This window comes from Oncorhynchus kisutch, linkage group LG9 (genome assembly GCF_002021735.2).
Source record: "Oncorhynchus kisutch isolate 150728-3 linkage group LG9, Okis_V2, whole genome shotgun sequence".
Taxonomy (NCBI): Eukaryota; Metazoa; Chordata; class Actinopteri; order Salmoniformes; family Salmonidae; genus Oncorhynchus; species Oncorhynchus kisutch.
Genome location: NC_034182.2, coordinates 7,381,609 through 7,405,749, shown reverse-complemented (window position 1 = coordinate 7,405,749; position 24,141 = coordinate 7,381,609). Strand labels below are relative to the sequence as shown.

At 44.6% G+C, this 24,141-nt stretch overlaps 1 protein-coding gene across 1 annotated transcript; it reads left to right on the top strand.

The window, feature by feature from the left end:
- Positions 1 to 7,559: 7,559 nt before the first annotated feature.
- On the top strand, positions 7,560 to 23,527 carry LOC109896709 (podocalyxin). The gene is made up of 8 exons (XM_020491025.2): positions 7,560 to 8,035; positions 19,228 to 19,848; positions 20,056 to 20,270; positions 20,373 to 20,399; positions 21,344 to 21,476; positions 21,668 to 21,711; positions 21,844 to 21,966; positions 22,131 to 23,527. Exons 1-8 carry the CDS (start codon positions 7,963 to 7,965, stop codon positions 22,323 to 22,325), a joined length of 1,431 nt encoding a protein of 476 aa, XP_020346614.2. The 5' UTR covers positions 7,560 to 7,962; the 3' UTR covers positions 22,326 to 23,527.
- The last annotated feature ends 614 nt before the right edge of the window (positions 23,528 to 24,141 follow it).

Below are 24,141 nucleotides of genomic sequence, written 5' to 3'. Positions count from 1 at the left end.
AACATTCCAGCAGCGGTGAACGGTCAATTAGAGTGAGAATTGGAGCTGGAGCAAGACACGGAGATACCACACACACACACACACACACACAAACACACACAGGTCGTAGGAACATCTTGTGTGGGGGGTATAAGACAAAGCCTATTATCCCTGTAATGGCTCAGACACACCAATAACATTTGCTGGCTGAGAGTACTTAGCACTTCTGAATGTAATTTGAGAACAGGGTGCGCACCAATTTTACATATGGAATCACGTGAAAAAGGAGGGTGGTCCCTAAAACACAGCACGCTGAACGATAGGCAGACAAACGCTAGATCCACATTCTGTGCGATGTGTGTGAGCCTTAACTTACAATTAAGAGTACATAATCTCCAATCCCATACAGGACAGTTGGTTCACTATCAGCTCAGGGCCATTGCTCTGGGTGTTACTAAACACTGGGACCACCACAGCTCCATCCATAGTAGACCCCCTAACTGAGATGCTGCCCTACACTAACCATTCCTCTGACCTCTCATCCCCCGCGGACTCTACTGTCCCTGTCTGAGCTTCATACTTCCACATGATTTGCAGGCCGATGGGTTAAAACCGCAGACAACCGTACGGCCATCTCTGATAAGGCGTGAGGGAGGTGATGGGTGAGGAATGCATGGGGTAGGGCAAGGGGCAGGGGGAGATGGGAGATTAAACCTGAGAAGATCAATGCCAGGGAGAAGAGGGGGAGGAGAGGGAGAGTATGTAAGAGAGAGACGGAGGGGGGGGGGGGGGGGGGGGCAGAGTGAGCAATGGTTGAAAGTGGTGTATGTGTGAGAGGGAGAGAGTGAAAGAAAAAGGGAGAAAGTGTGTGAGAATGTATTTGGGCTGGTCTGTCCTCATGTGTGGTTGGGTAGTGTACACAGTTGACAGCAGCTGTGCACCTGTCAACTGGAGAGACGGGGAGAGGAGAAAAGGGGAGAGGAGAGAAGGGGAGAGGAGAGAAAGAGGAGATGACAGACATTCCTTCACCACCGCTGCCATTCCTTAGCCATGCACCCAGCCCTGAGGCACTTACACACAGATAGCTAGCCTGGCAAGCTCCATAGTTACTGATAGGGAACCAGAGAAGGCTAATGCTGAAACAGTCTGGTGATATGACATCATGACTATAAGTATGACTATAGTCTTCTATAGTGACCATCCCTATGAATGACGCTAACATGACCGTGTTCCAAATATTTCTGCGGTCATCTCTCCCCAGGGCCGCAGTGGCTCAGCCAGTCTTACCTTGGGCCCCCAGACTGGAAATGGTCTCTGTCAAGTACACTCCCATATGCTCCATTTCCTTCTATAGAAACGTAGGATCGCTCCTCGCTTTTTCCCGGGAAGCTCCCGTTGGCCACTTCCTGTGCCGCTCCCAGTCTGTGAATAAACAGAACATTTCGGTGTCTGTGTGTCTCACAACACTGCTTACACACACACAAAACCACACACATCCTGACCCCCTTGCCATGTCTCCTCTCTGTGTCTGAGGAATTCTATTCTGCATATCCACCTTTCAAACACACACGCACCAACCTCCACCCTTTCCCTTTCCCTTTCCCTGTTTTCTCCAGCTTCATCCCATCCAAGACATACTAAAAATAACAAGACTATATCCATCCCATCCATCACACAGTGGGAAGCCTAGTCCAGGCCTCTCCCCAAGACACGTCCAGAGACTGCTCGCGAGTAGCCTCTCCTCAAGAATCTCAACCCAGAAAGGGAGCTTCATTGACAGTCAAATGGAGACCTGGTGTAGATCTGGCTGTCCTGTTTACTATCTGTAGTGTCAGTAGTGATGTTTGCATACAGTAGCACCTCCAGATAAGCCCTGGGGCTGTAGGGGTCATCTGATACCTCCTCAGCTTTGATAGCTTCCTCTCAGACCCCAGGTCTTGGAAATGTTCCATGGGACCCACAAAGATGTCACCCACCCCCAAACTACTAACCCAACTCCTCACCCCCAGATACCAACCCTTCACCCCACTACTCGCCACACGGGTCATCCTAAGTCACATCCTTACCTCCAGAAAGAGAGGAGGGTGAGCAATGTAGCGTTCAATAGTTAGAAACCAGCTAAAAACCTCCCTCACACATTCTATGTATACGAACAGGCAGAGATATCAGGAGCGGCTCCGGTTGGAACCAGGCTTCTGATAAGGAGGTGTGGAGTGTTCTGTGTCCTGTCACTGAGCCTGTAGTGTACCTCCTCCACACAACTACACTACGAGCTCTCTCTTTCACACACACACACACACACACACACACACACACACACACACACACACACACACACACACACACACACACACACACACACACACACACACACACACACACACACACACACACACACAGTTGTCTATCAACAATGACAAGCCACCGGGGTCTGACAATCTGGATGGAAAATTACTGAGGATAATAGCGGACGATATTGCCACTCCTATTTGCCCATCTTCAATTTAAGCCTACTAGGTGTGTGACCTCAGGCCTGGAGGAAAGCAAAAGTAATTCGACCCAAGAATAGTAAAGCCCTCTTTACTGGCTCAAATAGCTGAACAATCAGCCTGTTACCAACCCTTAGTAAACTTCTGGAAAAAACTGTGTTTGACCAGATACAATGCTATTTCACAGTAAGCAAACTGACAACAGAATTTCAGCACGCTTATAGGGAAGGACACTCAACAAGCACAGCACTTACACAAATGACTGATGATTGGCTGTCTTGTTAGACTTTATCGATCATAGTCTGCTGCTGGAAAAACGTATGTGTTATGGCTTTACACCCCCTGCTATAATGTGGATAAAGAGTTACTTACAAACTACCTGCCCTCCAGGACACCTACACCACCCGATGTCACAGGAAGACCATAAAGATCATCAAGGACAACAACCACCCGAGCCACTGCCTGTTCACCCCGCTATCATCCAGAAGGCGAGGTCAGTACAGGTGCATCAAAGCTGGGACCAAGAGACTATCTCAAGGCCATCAGACTGTTAAACAGCCACCACTAACATAGAGGGGCTGCTGCCAACATACTGACTCATCTCTAGCCACTTTAATAATGAAAAATTGATGTGATAAATGTATCACTAGCCACTTTAAACAATGCCACTTTATATAATGTTTACATACCCTACATTACTCATCTCATGTATATACTGTACTCTATACCATCTACTGCGTCTTGCCTATGCCTTTCGGCCAATGCTCATCCATATATTTTTATGTACATATTCTTATTCATTCCTTTACACTTGTGTGCATAAGGTAGTTGTTGTGAAATTGGTAGCTTTGATTACTTGTTAGATATTACTGCACTGTCGGAACTAGAAGCACAAGCATTTCGCTACACTCACATTAACATCTGCTAACCATGTGTATGTGACAAATAACATTTTATTTTATTTGTCTAACAGAACAGTGTTCTTAAATGGAAGCCTCTCAAATATAATCCAGGTAGAATCATGAATTCCCCAGTGTAGCTGTTTAGGCCCCTTGCTTTTTTCAATCTTCACTAACAACATGCCATTGACTTTGAGTAAAGCCAGGGTGTCTATGTATGCGGATGACTCAACACTATACACATCAGCTACTACAGCAACTGAAATGACTGCAACACTCAACAAAGAGCTACAGTTGGTTTCAGAGTGGGTGGCAAGGAATAAGTTATCCCTAAATATTTCTAAAACTAAAAGCATTGTATTTGGAACAAAACACTCACTGAACCCTAACTTCAACTAAATATTGTAATAAATAATGTGGAAATTGATCAAGTTGAGATGACTAAACTGATTGGAGTAACCCTGGATTGTAAACTGTCATGGTCAAAACATATTGATGAAGTAGTAGCTAAGATGGGAGAGGTCTGTCTATAATAAAGCGATGCTCTGCCTTCTTAACAGTACAATCAACAAGGCAGGTCCTACAGGCCCTAGTTTTGTTGCACCTTGACTACTGCCACAAGAGGTCTCTTCACAGTCCCCAATTCCAGAACAGACGATGGGAGGCACACAGTCACATCAAGTAACTGACGCAAGCAGTAAAATTTGATTTAAAAAACAGGTAAAAAACAATCTTATGGAACAGCGGGGACTGTGAAGTAACACAAACATTGGAAAAGACACACATACACGATAACATACGCACTTTACATACACTTGGATTTAGTACTGTAGATACAGTATGTGGTTGTGGTGGACTAGGGGCCTGAGGGCACACAGTGTGTTGTGAAATCTGTGAATGTATTGTAATGTTTTTAAAATGGTATAAACTGCCTTAAATGTTGCTGAACCCGAGGAAGAGTAGCTGCTGCTTTGGCAGCAGTTAATGGGGATCCATAATAAATACAAAAATACAAACACACACACACACTTTAACTGAAACTATCAAGATGTCGCCTATAGACACGGCTGCCCTGTTTCTATTTCAGAAACGTTGATTTGGAGAATACCGTGTGTAAGTAAAGAAGGTGACTTCCCTTCAATTATATTTGTGAAATGTCCCTTTCTTCATTTACCTAGTTTAAATTGCATGCAATCCGTCAGCTACAGTATACTCATTTTCCACCATAATTTGCAAATAAATTAATAAAAAATCCTACAATGTCTATCATAGTGGAAGTGTACCTATGATGAAAATTACAGGCCTCTCTCATCTTTTTAAGTGTGAGAACTTGCACAATTGGTGGCTGACTAAATACTTTTTTGCCCCACTGTATATGTAAAGTCAATATGTAAAACCTCTTGGATGCTGCACCAGCAGCTTTTTATACTTAGAAAGGCAGATACACACAGAAGAGTTACTCAAAGTGATGTGTTGCAGATATTTTAACAAATCGTTACATTCTTGTGTGTCAGGGTGTCTCCCCCTCCATACCAGCCCAGCTCTCCCCCTGACCTGCTCAGGCAGGGTGCAGTGGAGGTGGAATCTTTTTTGGAGTACGTAGGCCTCAGATGCTGTCTCCCAACAGGGCTCTGGGATTAATCTACCCATGGAAAGGGGGGGGGGGGGCAAAAATCCAAGAGTGAATGATGTACTAAAGCAAAACTTCTTCCTACACATACCTCAGTCTCCCTGATGTTACCGCAGCAGAGGACACAGTGCCCAATTACAGACTAAAATTCCTGTACTTGAAGTCTTCATCAAGTCTGATTGTTTGATCACCTTCTTTGTTTTCTGGATGTAAATCAGGGGGGAGTTCCGTCACTTTAGGATTGGAGACGTCCTAATGGAAATTGAATAGGGAAACATGTTGATGGAGAAGCTACCAAATGAATCCATTGTTGTTAAGCACCTGTTGCTCAATCTAATCTCGGTCAGTGTTTTAAAATGATCTCATTTTATGAGCTGATTCATTTCATTTCTATCACCAGTGGATACTCCGTGTTAGTCGGTAACTGAATCAATGTTTTGTTTACTTAGTAAACCTGGGCAACAGTGTCCACCACAGCAGCCCATATTCACATGGTCTAGGAAGATGGGGGGGGGGGACGTAGTGGGATGTAGGTGTAAGTCGGATTTAGGGAGTTGTAGGGGCGTTTGGGGCGTAAGGAAGGAAGGATCAAAAGGGTTAGGGGTACAGGTGGAGGAAGGGACTGAGGGGGGTGGATGGGATGTAAGGGGGGAGGAGTACCGAATTGAGAAGGGTTGTTGGAAAGGTGAGAGGGAGAGTTCGAGGAGAGAACCCGCGCACACATTCCAGGCATGCCCGCTCCATTGTAGGAGGCTAATGAGGCAAGTGAGTGCTGCTCCGGGGCGAGAGAGACAAAACCCTCCGGCACAGTAAAGTGAGCTAACGGGAGAGGAATTCCAAACACTGGACATAGGAAAGCATGGCTCAGAGCCAGCAGATCGCTCTCTCACACAGACACACCACTCATTGTGGTTAAGTAATCATGTCTTTAGAATGTGTATGAGTTCACATCAACTGGGTGGACACTATCCCTGGGTCGACTTCCCCTTTGTGACATAGAGACAGATGTTGGTACCAACAATCACATACATCACTTGGGACAGACACACAGTCACATGGCTAATCTGCCAAACTGACAATGATCTTTGAGGAGTTTTACAACGTAGCTTTTTTAATTTAAATCTAGTTTTAGAATGAGTTATAGTATTTCTATAATGCACCATCAATAGGAGTGGCCAAATGAAACAGATTAATAGATAATGACAGCTTTAATAAACCAAGACGTATTAAATGTACTAATTGTCCATAGGTGCTCACAGTCCTGGGCAACTTGGCACTGAAGGGAGCTGAGAGACAAAAATGACAGTTCATGGTTACATGACAGCTCAGACAGCAGCCCCACCGTGATACCCCTCCCAGCCCTGTGTCTGGCCAGCCTGCTGAGGTGATGTGCAGCATCAGCCCTCAGTCAGATGATGGTACTGATGGTACGTTTGAGGAGTTTAGAGGATCCCTAACACCAACACAGCATTTCTCTGACCAGCTGCTGGTATTAGGGACAATTGGTGGCAGTCACACACCAGCTCGCTCGCTCGCTCACACACACATACACAAGCTCCATAGATTCGTACAGGTGTAAAAACACTTGTCGACTCTCTCTGCCACACGCACACACAGTCAGTCACCAACGAACAAGGGCACACACAGCGTGTATGTACACCACTCCACACTCATAAACTACACTAAACTCTTAAGTGTTCTTTCAATCAAATAAGTTGTGTATTGTTGAAGGTAAATGTATAACCCAGACTGACATGGACCATGGGAGGCAGTACCATTATCATAGCTTTGAAAGCTCCACATCTAAACAGCTTAATAATGAACGACTATTTCAGTACAGAGAAACGCCCAGGGAAACCTCCACACCCATGATCTTATCTCCACTATTTTCCCCCTAATTTCCCATCACCAGAGCAGCCACTGGATCTTATATCAGACACCATGTATTACAATTAGGGTTTGATGTCGAAGTTATTCAAGATATTAATTAAACATTGTCTAACACATGAAGCTGCCAATGGAGGCAAATCAAGTATTTTTGCAAAAAAAAATAAAAAATAATCACATTAACTTGTGGATCCAAATGTCTTTGACTGACTGATCTTTGAAGAGGGCATATCAAAAGCGCTTTCGAAGCAATTCCAAGGAAAGCCTGTGAATACCCGTTGTCATGGCTTCTGAGTGGAATTAACTCAGCTCTCTCCTTAGGGTCAAACAGCCTGGCTTGGATTCCCAAATCCAAAAAACAAACATCACACCTGCTGGTTATATGCCACTTTCCCAAGCAAATTAATCTATCCTTGTTGGCTAATATGGTGAATGAATGGAGGACTATAGATATGAATGATTTGGGAAACATGTATTACCATGGCGTGTATCTGAAAGACGCAGCAAGCTAAGAATCGTCAGTTATTTATTTTCATTGACCATTATTGGAATAAGGCAAACGGAAGGAACATAAGTCTTTGGGAGTCGTTTCCTTTGTTATTCAAAGTGTTGGTCAGTTTGAGAGTCCACCCAAAACGCTTTCTATTGGATCTCCCCTGGCCTCGCATGACAAGCTGGAATGGGCAGTGCCATGGGCCTGTGAGTAACAGCTGAACACTTGTAAAGAAGACTGGGGTCTGGACTGGCCACGGGGCTTGCACTTTGAAGGCACAATACGTTTTCAAGCCACTCCGGGAGAGGGAGCCAGCAACGACAACACAATCAGCGCAGCCAAGGAGACCGGTTAAAAACTTTGCCCCAAATTCCCGACTCAGAGAGGGGGAGAAAAGAAGGGGAGAGGCGCCAAACAAAAGCATTCTTAGCTTTCAGCAAAACAATAACTTTGGGAAAATAATTTACTTCAAATACAAATTCAATGAGATAGGCGTAACGGAACGCGTCTCCAGCAAGAATCCGCTACTTTTATTCAACATTCTGAATACTTAAAACCACGGATTGAGTGCTGTAGCAACACTGAATGAAACAAAGTTTCGTAAAAAAAAACAGAATGGAAACGAAAATGCGAATCACGTGGGCACTTCTTCCACTTGGTAAGTGTCTATTCTTTGTATTTTATTTATTTTATTTTATTTGATCAAAGTTGGTTTTATTTTTGGGGACCCACAAGACCCCATCACCACCTTTCCGTTATTTGAGCAATTGAAGACATTCAATGAGAGAAGTTAACATAGGAGATCACATTTGGTATCATAATTAATCAATTAATAATAAAAGAAATATAACAAAATAAAAGAATGTTGATTATGAGAGTTGTCTGTGTTTCTCCTCAGCAACAGGTGCGCACATCAATAGCCTACAGTTAATGGTGCACGGAAGTTTGTAGCCTAATCAGTAAATCTGTAAAACAAAATGGAATGGAATTTCCATTAAAAATTAAATCGTTTTCGTTATATTCCGTCTATATGATTGACATATTGTTACTTGGAAGTAATAAAAAATTAAAAAATATATAATTCCTATTAAACCATTATCTTATTAGCCCTCTTTCCCACCAATACTAGTGAGAGTCTATACCAGCTGCGCGCTTTCACAACATGCTGCTCTAATTTCGGTATCGAGGAGTGAGTTGCACTGTAAGTGCGAGGCAGAGACTGGCACCTGAGGGAGTAGCACCGGGGAGTCCGTGCCAGGGCCGCGCAGCTGAAACATCTGCCCCCTCTTCACGCCCGGGTCCGCTCCTCTCATACTGTGCTCAAGAGCCGGGAGGCCGTGAGGGAGACAACGGGACCGCATAATGAGGTGCCCCCGTGACCCGCTCGAGACGACCCTCATGCCTAATGGTGAGGCAGGGTGTTATTCTTTAATTACGCGCAGGTCGCACCTGCCTCTTTCCACTGTAAATTAATGAAAAGTAGAGGCTTTTGTTTTTTTGTCGCCGAGCAAAAACAGACTGGATGTTCACGGTCAGCCCTTTTTCCCAAACTTTTTTAGACCACATAATGAGTTAGGCCTAAAACTAACTTGACAAGCATTATTACCAAGCATTTAGGCACTAATAAAAATAATGTCCTCCTTGGATACAAATCAACCTCCATTACCATTTGATAGAACACAAACCATTCATTTATGATATAATAAAACATGTTCAATCTGCAAACTAACCATAGTGCTATTAAAAGAAAAGGTTGAAAAAAGGTTAAAGGAAAAGGTTGAATATACCAGACCATATCCTTCCAGAGCCTACCCCACACACACCACTTCCCAGTCCTTTTCATCCTCCATTTGGGCTCATGAAGGTCATGTCATGTGTTTTCCTAAAAGGTAAACCCAGCCAGGATCTTTGTTATGATCGGGACGCGGCTTGGCAGCCACGGCTATCCTCCCTATGCCTAGCTTATGGGAGAGCGCTAGCGGAGAACAATAGATAGGAAAAACCCTTTAACAACATCCCTGTTCCAAAGGAAGGTGTGGCACCAGATTCCCATCCTGAGAGGAGTCGGCCGAGAGCTCCCACCGTCTCCTCACACGCACACACACAGCCTGGTTCACTCAAATGCAAGGACAGGGAGACGGAGTCCTCACTCCTTCACCTAATAAAAGTGTGGGGAAACAGGACAATAAACAGGCTTTGCGTCTGAAATGACACTCCATTACCTCTATAGGCCACTACTTTTTGACCTGATCCCTATGGGCCGTCCATAAGTAGTACATTGTAATGTGGTCAGGGCCCATTACAGCGCTGGTCAAAAGTAATGCATTGTAATGTGGTCAGGGCCCATTACAGCGCTGGTCAAAAGTAATGCATTGTAATGTGGTCAGGGCCCATTGCAACGCTGGTCAAAAGTAATGCATTGTAATGTGGTCAGGGCCCATTGCAACGCTGGTCAAAAGTAATGCATTGTAATGTGGTCAGGGCCCATTGCAACGCTGGTCAAAAGTAATGCATTGTAATGTGGTCAGGGCCCATTGCAACGCTGGTCAAAAGTAATGCATTGTAATGTGGTCAGGGCCCATTACAGAGCTGGTCAAAAGTAATGCATTGTAATGTGGTCAGGGCCCATTACAGCGCTGGTCAAAAGTAATGCATTGTAATGGCCGGTGCCATTTCAGAGGCAGCCAGGGGATTTAGTTCCACTATCGACATTCAGGGGATTGGGGTTTTAAACAGCAGCGTTGGGAAACAGTACAGGAGAGGGAGGCTTCCCGTTCCTCTAGGGAGTAAGTGTAGTAAAGCCTTGTGATTCATCACTGTCTGATGTGGATGATAAAGCTCCACCTCTATCTTCACCCCAGAGCAGCCTACACTCCTACATGTCCAGGCCAGGTGGACATTAATCAGGCCAGTGGCTGGCACCATGCATCACAGACCTTCACTCAGCTCCCCTTCTCCCTTCTACCACCTCCCTGCTTCATGTCTCTCATATCACACATACAGGAACACACATGTACAAGGTCTCTCCCTCCCACTTTCACTCTCTCCTCACACTCCTTTCTCTGCCATGGCTGGCAACTCCCTTCTACTTTGCCTCTAAGAAAACAGAGAGCGGATGTTTCTTAATAAGAGCCAGGCAAACAAAACATGTGTGTATGTGTGTGTGTGTGTGTGTGTGTGTGTGTGAGAGAGAGTTGGCTCAAAGAGTTGGCCTTAAGTGAAGCGTCGGTGACCACTATATCACTCCAACCTCCTCCATGATGTCAACTATTCCACACTGTTGTCTACCAACATTCCTTGCCTAATGTATTTACTGACAATAGATTAATAGCATACTACATAGCTTAGTTTAGCTCAAAGCCAGCCAACACACAGGACTAAAGACAATAGACGGGTCGTTCCACGAAATGAGTTCCTTTGATATTTTAAGTAGTAAAAACCTGTTATATTAAAATAGAACTTCTGGAAGATTTGTATACTTTTTACGCAGTAGTTCTGAAAGTAGCGCACAAGAGCAAAAATGGGTCCCCGAAAATGGTATACTACATCATATATGTGCCTCATTGGATAACGCTGGGCAGGCCTGGGCCAGCCTTATTTCACTGTGCAACTTGTGGGCTGGCCAATCTTGCAGCACTCAAAATGGTGCCACACAGCTTCCAGAAGCTTTCAAACTAGGGATTTCATGGCTAATTGAGATATAACAGTAATTCTGCTAATAGATTATGCATACGTGAACTACACATTGGCCCATCCAGCCCAAGGTGAGAGGTTTAAAAAAAGACTTAGGTAGTCGACAAAGTTCCGGATGTCTCTTTAAATGTAGTGCCTATTAATATAGACCACATGGAACATTCAATGAATTCGATTTTTATTATGAATAAAGATTTGCTAAAGTACCAAAATTTTGCATTTTGACATGTCCCTCAAGATTTTAACCCACTTAACCCCAACATTTTTCCAAGCTTGGTAACACTTTATTTGAATAGTCCATCTGTAACATTTGAACTATCTACTAACCTTTAACCCTTAATAACCCCTATCCTAACCCTTATTCTAAAGCTAACCCTCACCTTAACAAGCAGTTGCAAACCAACAGATGGTTTGCTGATAGTATGATAGTATTTATTCATGTGATTAGTGAATCATTTTAAGGGGGGGGGGGGACTGTCCCTAATTTCAAGGTCATCCCTGTTACGTGAACTAAACTCTCGTTTTAATATGGTGAAACTATTCCTTTGTAAATATTTTCTAAATTAACATTTGTAAAATCATAGTGTATTTTCTAGTGGAAAAGCGTGTTGAGCATAACATGTCTACCCTGTTACCCGTAGATCGACAGGATAGAACTGTTTCAACAACCCTGTCATGGGGATTTATGGCTGATTTATGACTAAATCGTCAACCCTGTTCATTTATTTGTCACTTAGTAGGCGCTTATTATATATATATATTTTTATTTATTTATTTATTTATTATTTAATCTCGATTAAAACATTTATTAAATAGCTGTTCATGATGGAATGTTAGATTAGGTGAAATCAAACTCTTTTTCATTCACTAAGTTACACTACCAAAAAGGGACTAATTTTGTGGAACGACCCAGACCTCTATAGACTAAAGTCCTGTACAAGTGCTGGACCATATGTGCACACCACAGCTCAACATAGACACAAACTAACCCATCACCCTGGCATCACAGCACTAGAAATGTGTCTGTGTTTGGGTGTGTGAACCCACGCCATGTGGCAACTAATAATCTTCATCATGTCAGTTATGCTGTGGAGTCACAGACAGTTAAATAAAGGTGAAACAAAATAAAAAATACAATTTACACCATCAGACAGAGACCAACACCCCTTTTCCACCCTCACTCTCCTCTACCCACCTCCCCTATTCCCCATTCCTGCTTTCTCCCTTTTATTCATACAGTGATTTTACATTCACAGCCCCTCTCCTTAACGGAGGAGCCTATTGGATAAGTACTGTGTAAAGACGGCCTCCCTCCTTTTCTCTTCCCTTCATCTCCCTTCCCTCCCCCAGTTCCAATTCTGAATTACCCCTCTCAATGGGACACCCCAGGAAGGCGGGGGACTACTGGGCTCCTAAAAAGCCTGGGCCGCAGCAGGGGGCCGGGGTTGAGGGAGTAACCCCCTCCTGGCAGAGCCGAACGCGGGGCGAGCCAGGCTTTTGTGTGGGCCGTCACCCACTTAACAGGGTGGCTTTGTGTGTCCGGGGCTGGGGAGGGATAGCTACATTTATTTATTTACTCTCCTGCCACTGGCAACGTATGGTGGATATTCACGCTCAGACGCACATAAATCTGGCCTTATTATGGGAGGGCCTGGCTGGCACACATACAGGGACAGAGATGAATACACACACAGCTAGACAGGATCACATACCCATGCCAGAACACAAGTGGACCTGCAGACACACCCTTAGGACTCAGCATAAAGAAAGGCTCTTTTTATTTTTAAGATGTTAACTGATGGTGTCCAGGCTGGTCGCCATAAGCCTCTGCTCCCCTCCCTCTACCAGTAGTCTGTGTGGGGCCTGGTGCCCAGGCTGGTCGACCATAAGCCTCTGCTCCCATCCCTCTACCAGTAGTCTGTGTGGGGCCTGGTGCCCAGGCTTGTCGCCATAAGCCTCTGCTCCCATCCCTCTACCAGTAGTAGTCTGTGTGGGGCCTGGGGCCCAGGCTGGTCGCCATAAGCCTCTGCTCCCCTCCCTCTACCAGTAGTCTGTGTGGGGCCTGGTGCCCAGGCTGGTCGCCATAAGCCTCTGCTCCCCTCCCTCTACCAGTAGTCTGTGTGGGGCCTGGTGCCCAGGCTGGTCGCCATAAGCCTCTGCTCCCCTCCCTCTACCAGTAGTCTGTGTGGGGCCTGGTGCCCAGGCTGGTCGCCATAAGCCTCTGCTCCCCTCCCTCTACCAGTAGTCTGTGTGGGGCCTCGTGCCCAGGCTGGTCGCCATAAGCCTCTGCTCCCCTCCCTCTACCAGTAGTCTGTGTGGGGCCTGGTGCCCAGGCTGGTCGCCATAAGCCTCTGCTCTCATCCCTCTACCAGTAGTCTGTGTGGGGCCTGGGGCCCAGAGGTTATTTTTACAATATGGCTGGCAGGAAGGCAGGACAATTCAACAAGTCTCCACCCTCCAGGCCGATTGTCATTCTGCTTTAACTGTGTACGGATGGAGGCTCTCACACTAAACATGATTGTGCTTGACGCCCGCCGGGACCCAACAACAGGACCCCCTGTGGGGAGGGCAGGGGAGAGGGAGACACCCCTCTGACCCCATTACTGACTCGTTAGTCATAGTGGGACAGGCCAAGCCGTAACACTGTCACAGGCATGAGTTAGGAACACAAACTATGGGGAAGTTGGAGAACTCAACCCTATGGTAAATGGCATTTAGAGGCCTTATCATCATCTTGTTGCATTTCCATCTTGAAGATCTGGAAGTAACTGACTGTATTTTACTAGGTTTCTGTCTGTGTCTCTGTTAGTCTTGAGTCAGAGCAGGGTGTGTGTAGAGTGTTTCCTGCTCTCTGTGTTTAAGTCATGCAAACATGTGAAGGACGTCACGCTGCTTGCTTAGCATGTACCACTTCTTCCTGATTCGGCTCACACCGAGGCTCGAATCCACGACCTCTGCCTTGCTAGCACACGTGACCAACCTCTTGAAGCGTCTTACCAGTCGGCGCCATGCAAAAAGCTAGGTATTTGTGGCGTAAGTAGGGAAACTTCAGGCTGAGGAGGGAGTTTCACACATTTACATTTTAGTCATTTAGCAGACGCTCTTAACCAGAGCGAGTGTTTGCTTTTATTCGTACTGGTCCCCCATAGGATTCAAACCCACAACCCTGGTGTTGCAAGCGTCACGCTCTACCAACTGAGCCACACATCCCCATGTGCTACACACACACACAGTGAGAGAGCAAAGAAGCCCATAACTTATTGCATAACAGAGTCAACAGGAAGAAACCTGGGGTCGGTTCTCACACCCTCTGACTACCGTCTGGCCCTGAGAGGGTCCGGGACACCGGGTCCCACCCCGTGGGAGAGAGACAGGCCACTGTAGTAGCAGACCCAACAGGACGTAACAGGACCCAATGACCTAGCGATCCATCTTAATAATAGCCTGGTGGAGGAAGAGGCTAATAAGACCTGGCTGCAGGTCAGTCTGTGTTGGCCCAGTTATGCTGTGTAGTCACAGACAGACATCCAATACTCATGGGGATAGTAATGTAATCGTACTGTGGTATACAGGAACCTGCTCTGGTGTGCTCTATGAGTTACAACAAGGGAGCCTATGGCCGAGGAAAGGGAAGCTATGGAGATGGAACTTTCCATTCCATCTCCTGCCCCCCCCCCTCCTTTCTCTGGGAGGGGGGGGGGGTCATCATAAGGAATTCATGTTTTTGAGAGACTATAGGTGCCATCCTGGTGGGATGTGTGTGTGTGTGCTTGTGTGTGTCAGACTCAGGGTTGCTGCTGTCACCTGTTAAGAAACAGACACCCGGGTGACAGATGGGGTCAAAGAGGGTCACTCCAAAATATGACACCACAGCTAGAGGAGGTAGAGGAGGGGAGATAGTGGTGCAGACAGAGACACCCGTCTCACAACAACACAGAGTCTCAGAGGCAGAACACTGTGTGGAAATCACAGGAGCAGTTCACCAGTCCCAGGTCAAATACATACTGTACATGGAATATCTGCATGATCAGTACAGATGTTTAGAACAGTCCACTCCCAAGACATTGCATAGTGTATGTCAGAAATGAACTGTATCACTCCTGACTTACACATTTTCAAAAGCTGTCAAAAAATGTAGCAAAGAAATACTGTCTGTAAAACACATTTTTTCATTGTCTTTCAGTCCTGCTGGGATACTTCCACCTGTTAGACTACAATGTTGAAGCAGCCTCCTTTCTCGAGCTACCCAGCCTGGTCTCATAGACTAGACGTAACATAGTAAATATAAATTTGGGACACTGAAATTAGTCTGATATGTTACATTTGGTATGGTTACATAAGAGAGAAGGTTACTTATTAAAGCAAAAATGAGCGGAGGGTGGTTGGTCGTTTTAGCATTTTAGCTAATTAGCAAATGTAGCAAACTACTTACTACTTTTTAGCTACTTTGCAACCACTTGGCATGTTCGTTAACCCTGCCCTAACCATTTTATCTAACGTTTATCCAAACATATTGTACGTTCCGCAGATTCGTAACATTTATGATTCATAATTCGTAACATTTATGATTCATAATTCGTAACATTTATGATTCATAATTCGTAACATATCAAAATTAATGTAGTGTCTTGTATTTACGTAAAGAATAATACGAAATGCACTGAGACCAGGTTGAACCACAAGGGGGAATTACCAATGCTGAAGCAGCCCCCTTTCACTAGCTGCCAGGGGACATTACCAGGAGTGTAAAAAACAGGCTGGGCCCGGGGGGAGGATTCAGAGTTTCCCCCTCCTATAGAGCTGTCCATGTCTCTGGGTTCTCTCCTCATAGTGACTACTAAGCTGCTTAATGGAGCCTGATAACAATTGGCGTGTCTGCAGTTTAGGATGGCAGCCACAGTTTAGGCTGCCTGTCAAAAGGAAGAGATGGAGACAACAAGGTTTTACCTCTCCCCTCCTCCACCACCCCTCTAAAACAGCCTCTTATCAGACACCGATAAGAGGCTGTTTTAGACAATGTCTCCGTTGCCCCCGACAACCACGATTAATCACCATGACAACCCACCATGTCGGGATTTACATCTTTACATCCTATTTTCAGGTCTCTCATTTACATAAGTATGCATACCCTTTAATCATTACTTTTTTGACGCATCTTTGGCAGGGGTTACAGCCTCGAGTCTTCTTGGATATGACGCTACAAGCTTGGCACACCTGTATTTGGGGAGTTTCTCCCATTCTTCTCTGCAGATCCTCTCAAGCTCTGTCAGGTTAGATGAGGAGTGTCACTGCACAGCTATTTTCAGTTCTCTCCGGAGATGTTTGATTGGGTTCAAGTCAGGGCTCTGGCTGGGCCACTCAAGGTCATTCAGGGACTTGTCCCGAAGCCACTCCTGCATTGTCTTGGGTGCGTACTTAGGGTCGTTGTCCTGTTGGAAGGTGAACCTTTGCCCCAGTCTGAGATCCTGAGCGCTCTGTAGCAGGTTTTCATCAAGGATCTCTCTGTATGCTCCGTTCATCTTTCCCTTGATCCTGACTAGTCTCCTAGTCCCTGCCACCGCTAAACATCCACACAGCATGATGCTGCCACCACCATGCTTCATCGTAGGGATGGTGCCAGGTTTCCTCCAGGCGACACATGGCGACACCAAGCGACACATGGTTTCATCAGACCAGAGAATTTTGTTTCTCATGACCTGAGAGTCTTTTTGGTGCCTTTTGGCAAACTCCAAGAAGGCTGTCATGTGCATTTTACTGAGGAGTGGCTTCCGTCTGGCCCCTCTACCATAAAGGCCTGATTGGTGGAGTGCTGCAGAGATGGTTGTCCTTCTGGAAGGCTTTCCCATCTCCACAGAGGAACTCTAGAGCTCTGTCAGAGTGACCCTTGGGTTCTTGGTCACATCCCTGACCAAGGCCCCTCTCCCCTGATTGCTTAATTCGGCCGGGAGGCCAGCTCTAGTAAGAGTCTTGGTGGTTCCTAACTTCTTCCATTTAAGAATGATGGAGCCCACTGTGTTCTTGGGGACCTTTAATGCTGCAGAAATGTTTTGGTACCCCTCCCCAGATCTGTGCCATGACACAATCCTGTCTCTGAGCTCTACGGACAATTCCTTCGACCTCATGGCTTGGTTTTTGCTCCAACATTCACTGTAAAATGTGGGACCTTACATAGAAAGGTGTGTTCCTTTCCAAATCATGTCCAATCAATTGAATTTACCACAGGTGGACTCCAATCAAGTTGTAGAAACATCTCAAGGATGATCAATGGAAAAAGGATGCACCTGAGGTCAATTTGGATTCTTATAGCAAAGGGTCTGAATACTTAAATATCTGTTTTTTATTTGTAATAAATTTGCAACAATTTCTATAAACCTGCTTTTGCTTTGTCATTATGGGGTATATTGTGTGTAGATTGATGGAGAAAAAAATATTTAATCAATTTTAGAATAAGGCTATAACATAACAAAATGTGGAAAAGGGGAAGGAGTCTGAATACTTTCCGAATGCACTGTATTTCTATGACAACAGGCGCAACTCCAATATAATCGTTTTTGGGTAAGTTGCCGAAATGCCACATATATCAGTGCAGTAGACATAGCACAAAAAATGTAAGGAAAATTCTTGAAAATCTGTTGAAGTTACATAAAAACAATTTTCTGACAATTAGAGGAGTTTAGAAAAAAGTAACAATGCATATAAACAAATTATTTTCTTTGAGAGCCGATAAACACTAGTCTCTAGAGCGAAATGGAGAAAATTAACCGCAGTTAAGCAAATCGGTCTGATCAGTTGCTCGTTCTATCTATTGTCTATCTAGACATTGACTGTCTCACTCTGTCAACCTAACCATTATGAAACTTCTATTCGGTCAAATAAGCCTCACGTATCACATTACCAATTGCATTTTTGTTGTCCAAATTCGACACACTCTCATTGACCTCCATAAAATAATTACTCACGTCGTGGGCTTATTTTCTTGGACAGATTTTGGGTGGAGTAAAACTGCTTCGACCTCTTACTCTCTGATGACACTAAGCATGATGGGTTGTTAATCGCTTAATTAACTCAGGAACCACACCTGTGTGGAAGCACCTGCTTTACATATACTTTCTATCTGTCATTTACTCAAGTGTTTCCTTTATTTTGGCAGTTACCTGTAGATGAAAACACTTGGGTGAACTGTTGGAATCCTAGAAACAGAATGATTTATATTAAAAAGCAAAAAAGTGTCATTGTTGTTGTTTGGAACAATCTGTTGACTGCATTTGACCTAACAGAAGAGCATGCAAACTTATAGTGAATCTAAATAGGAGGAGGAGCTGCGCTGCTTGATGGGGCGGGGCTTGTGTGAGTGGGAAGCCACACATGGCTGAGCGGTGTTTAAAAAATATTGCATGCGATATGAATCTTCTTGCGACATGAATATTGCACGACAGTATTGCAATTTCGATGTGAATTCGATTAATTATGCAGCCCTATATGAAGTGACAGGGTTTTCTGCCTTTGAAATGTATGCTATTTAGTGTGCAGTGTGTTGGTAATGTAGGTACACGTCCTTATATACAGTATGAACATGTGAGATAAGAGAGGTATGAGTGTTTTTAGTGTGTGACTGTCCACCCAGGTATGTGTATGACTGAGTATGAGGAAGCAAGTAGTCGTCCTAATGCTATGGTGTTACGTGTGTGTGGGTTGAGGATCCTATAGAAGCCATTGTTCTAAATCCCTAGGGTCCCAGCCTAAGAACGTGGTCCAGGATTGTTTACGGTGCGCTAGGGCAAGCCCATAGGTTGGGTGTGGTACTTCCTAGGTTATTGTGTGGAGCATCCTGTCCTGTTTACTATAAATAGAGAAACAAAGAGAACGACTACTGTACAGCTGTCTGGAGAGAAGGAAATAAACCACAACAGGTTTACACAGAGTTCACCACAGAGGCTCCTCAATATCTCATCGCTGATATTCTCTTGGAAGTACAAAATATGTCTAAAACTGTATGCAGCCCACATGGACGATGGACCATGTTCTAGAGATGGACCATGTTCTAGAGATGGCTCAATTTAAACGGAAAAAATGCCAAGTAGATTACATTTAGTTAGGCATATGTAATATTTATTTTAGATGAAACCGTTAATTCTGTTTTATATCTGTTCACTCCAGGTTTTCTACTTCACTGTACTCATGCTGATCCAACTCTCGTCAAGTCTCCAACTTCAGAGGTCAACATATCCACTATCCACACCCCTGTTTCTGATCCAGTCACCAACTCCACACAAAATGACATTTCCACCCATACAGTTACCTCCTCCAGTCTAATCAATGGGACCGGGACTACACTAGCCGACCTTACCGTACCAAGTGGGGCCGCGCTGAGCACCTTTACCGCTGGGAGGTCCAGTGGTAATGTGGAGTCCACCACCATGACTCCTGCTGGACTGGACTTCACTAGCTCCACCGGAACCCACACCCAGACCACCACTAGCTCCACCGGAACCGACGCCCAGACCACCACTAGCTCCACCGGAACCGACGCACAGACCACCACTAGCTCCACCGAAACCAACACCACCGCGCAATTCACTAGCTCCTCAGGAACCCTCACCCAGACCACCACTAGCTCCACCGGAACCGACGCCCAGACCACCACTAGCTCCACCGGAACCGACGCACAGACCACCATTAGCTCCACCGAAACCCACACCACCGCGCAATTCACTAGCTCCTCAGGAACCCTCACCCAGACCACCACTAGCTCCGCCGGAACGCCTCACTCCACTGCAGGTGAGTCTCTACCTCCACCACCATTTCACCTCAAAACACCTATCTCTCACCCAGCATAGAGTTTGGCTGTAGTCTAAAAGCTGAACAGTTCTTATAACATGCACCTCATACATGTTCATATGCGGTCATGTGTGATTACATGATGGAAGTGAAAGAATATTCCACAGACAAAATTGTCCATTCTCTTATTTCTGCTTCTTGAAACAGTCACACCGGTGGGTGGGCGACATACTCCAATCCTTACAACCCCATGGTCAAGGTTGTCCTCTCCATCCCAGCAACCTTCCACATCCAGCCCTGTGGGTTCAGGAAGCAGTTTTGCTATCACCACAACCCGTGCACAGGGAGGAATGGTGTTAACAACCATGGCTGAGACTACAACCACGACGGCCACTACCACAAGTCCTCCCAAGAGCTTTATGGTAGGACAGAAAGACTTTTACTTAAAGAGACTTGTCAGGCTGGTTCAAAAAACCACAACACAAATATGACCTTAACTTTGTGATTGTTTCTGCTTTTTACAGTTTGTCATGTCCAAAAGAAATGAAGAGGTAAGGTTTTCTCCTTTCTACTGTCGTCCTAGATTTGCTTACGAGTTTAGGCCTGCGTTTACATTCGATGTCAAAAGACAAATGTAATGACAAATCTTCAGCTGCAGTTAGATCCATCTTAGAGCGCACCGTTAGCTGACAATGATGTGCATGCATCAACGGAAGTCAGTGTGTTGTTGTGGTTCTGGATGGCCAGATGGCTAGCAACAATGACAAGAAGCTGCCATGTGGGGAATCGTAGGTGGTGCGTTTCAGCTCGTTGTATCTTATTGATACCATGTCTTGAAGTATTTTGACTGATATCATTTCTATTCTAATATGGCAAATATTCACTTGCTAGCAAACCAACAACTGTTCATTGTGCAAATATATTTATGTTTTCAATAAACATTTGGAGACAGAGTTGACATGTTGTCAACAATCTAAGCAAACCGTCTGTTTTGACCCATAAACAACCAACCCGTCTATTCTCAACACAGAACACAGAGCAACACTTCTCTGTTTCCAAAGTCAGGACAGGAAGTAGTGCATCATGTCATAAAAAAGGATTCTGCAGGCATTGGGTGGAAAAAGTCTTCCTGACATTTCGCTAGATTCCATCTTTCCCACACCTCTCTCGCGTTCTCCCTCGCTTTCTGACTATGAACAGCTGCTCTACTTCAGAAAAGGCCAAGAATAACTAACACCTCACTGCACGGGAAACGCTGACGTCCCACCTTTGACCTTTCCCTCGACTCACCACAACCAGCATTGTAGTGATGGTTGTAATGATGTCATGGTGAAATTACATCAGCTAGACAGATTGAGATTCACTAAACAAGGCATGTTGATAGTTTATGAACGGGACAAAAAACAATGAAAACATTTGCCGCAATCTACTAGAAAAAGTTGAAAACTAATGAAATGCTTGATGGAGTCTTACAAGCGTGTTTGTTTCCTCTCAGAATCATGAGAAGAAGGACCTGGAGGCGCTGTGTCGACACCTGATGTCTCAAATGCACGACGCTAACTGTACTCTGGCTGCGAGAGAGAACAACGGACAAACCACCGTTGACAGCGTGGTAATTACCGGCAAAGGTATGTAAACTACCCAGTCACCACTATTCATACGCTTCCAAGGCAATTAAATAGATCACACCTAATGTACCCCATTTCCTTATGCTAGTCTTGGTTGTATGAGTTGTGTTTTTGAATACATACTATTTGAGAGGGTTTGAGCCAATTGCTGTCAAGGTCAAGTAAATTAAAGTTTCCTCTGATTCTTTTAGTGGACAACGCTGTGGTCCAGCAATACTATGAGGAAATCACCAGAGTAAGTCTAACATTGTGTACATATCTCCCTGAATATCATCATAAACGGGCTACTGGAGAACATGTAAAGGTTGTATTTGGAGGGAGGCGTGTCAGAGTGGGTCTTTATTTACTTTTTCATCTATTCTGTCAGAAACAAAGTGACAACATGACCCTGATTGCCATTGTGGCGTCCTGCGGAGCTCTGCTGGCCATGATTGTAGGCTTCGCCCTTTACGCCGTATACCACCGCAAGTCCTATCGGAAGAACCACCAAGTAATTAATCCATTAGAAAATCAAACCTGAAAATCAAACTACTCTACAATCAATAATGTCTGTCCGTGATATGTCCACATTCTTCCTAAAATACTTACTAATAATAGTTGAGCTATGCTTTCGAAGGGTCCTCACCAAAATCTCCCCTTATCTTCTTTCAACAGCAACACCTGACAGAGGAGATGCAGACGGTGGAGAACGGTTACCACGACAACCCCACGTTGGAGGTGATGGAGGTGCAGCAGGAGATGCAGGAGAAGAAGGTGGCCCTGAATGGAGAGTTCAACGACAGCTGGATTGTCCCCATCGACAACCTGCTCAAAGAAGACATGCCAGATGAGGAGGACACTCACCTGTAGAGGGGGACCGGAACAGACAGGGGTGCTACTATATTCCCTCGACCAACTGACTCTCCCTTCCCTGCACTGTTACAAGGGCCCTGTTTAGTAGAGGGTTCTAGCTCCAAACGTTGCAGGTAGAAATGTATTCTATAAAGAATGTATACAACCTTAAATAATGAGATTTGAGAAATCGCACAATTGTGACTGTTCTATGCAATGCATTTCTATCCACAACACTTTTAATGTTCCTCCCCATTGAACCAGACCCAAGGCAACAACACACAGACACCACCTGACAAATCTGGAGAAAATAACACCCAGAGGATGACAGGTTCTGGAAACCCATCCGGCCTAAACGGGTGTCTGAGTCCCATCGCTGTGGCCATGGAAAAGTAACAGGCCATTTGGAGAATACTACACCAATCAACATTGTGCCTAGTTTTAAGAGATATTCAATAAATATTTGGGAAAAGTAACTCTCAAACATACACAATCCCATTTTAAGCGCCATTGAGTGTTTAAGGTACTTGATGTACCGCTACATAGTTATTGATTTAATTGGGAAAACCAAACACTCAAACCACCAATATTTCAGGGTGGAGTGTATGAACTAAAATCTGCATGTTCTTTATGCTGTAATCAATGTAATTCACAAAAGTGCATTGAATTGTACACTTGAGCACCTGTACATAGTATTTTCTTATATTTTCAGAGAAAATGGAAGCTGCAACTTTGTAATACTGCAACACTACTTGCCTTTATGGTTAAATCTCAATAGTATTGATTTAAAGAAAATGACCTCAGGATAAAGTGTTATAATCATCCTGGTGAATGAATTAAACTACTAGTGAATCTCAGCTCTGACGACCTGGCATTGGCTGCTGTATAGAAGCCATATACTGGTGAAACAACGGGGTCCCTGGAGACACTGCTGGGACAGGAGCTTCTACAGATATCAAGGGGAAAAACACTGTAAATAGTCATTTGAAAGTTCTAAAGAATTTTACCTAGGGCCGGTTTCCTGGACATAGATAAAGCCTAGCCTTGGACTTTAGAGCCCTTTCAACTAGGCTTTTTAGTCTAGGACTGGGGTTACTCTATCAGGGAGGCTGGACCCTAAAGATACAGTTGAAGTCGGAAGTTTACAATACACTTAGGTTGGAGTCATTAAAACTCATTTTTCAACCACTTCACAAATGTCTTGTTAACAAACTAGTTTTGGCAAGTCGGTTAGGACATCTACTTTGTGCATGACACAAGTAATTTTTCCAACAATTGTTTAGACAGATAATTTCACTGTATCACAATTCCAGTGGGTCAGAAGTTAACAAAATTCCAGAATTGTGTCATGGCTTTAGAAGCTTCTGATAGGCTAATTGACATCATTGGAGTCAATTGAAGGTGTACCTGTGGATGTATTTCATAGCCTACCTAGAAACTCAGTGCCTCTTTGCTTGACATCATGGGGGAAATCAAAAGAAATCAGCCACAAGTCTGGTTCATCCTTGGGAGCAATTTCCAAATGCCTGAAGGTACCACATTCATCTGTACAAACAATAGTACACAAGTATAAACACCATGGGACCACGCAGCCGTCATACCACTCAGGAAGGAGACGCGTTGTCTCCTAGAGATGAACGTACTTTGGTGCGAAAATTATCTATATCTACAGTAAAATGAGTCCAATATCGACATAACCTGAAAGGCCACTCAGCAAGGAAAACCACCATAAAAAAAAGCCAGACTACAGTTTGCAACTGCACATGGGGAAAAAGATCGTACTTTTTGGAGAAATGTCCTCTGGTCTGATGAAACAAAAATAGAACTGTTTGGC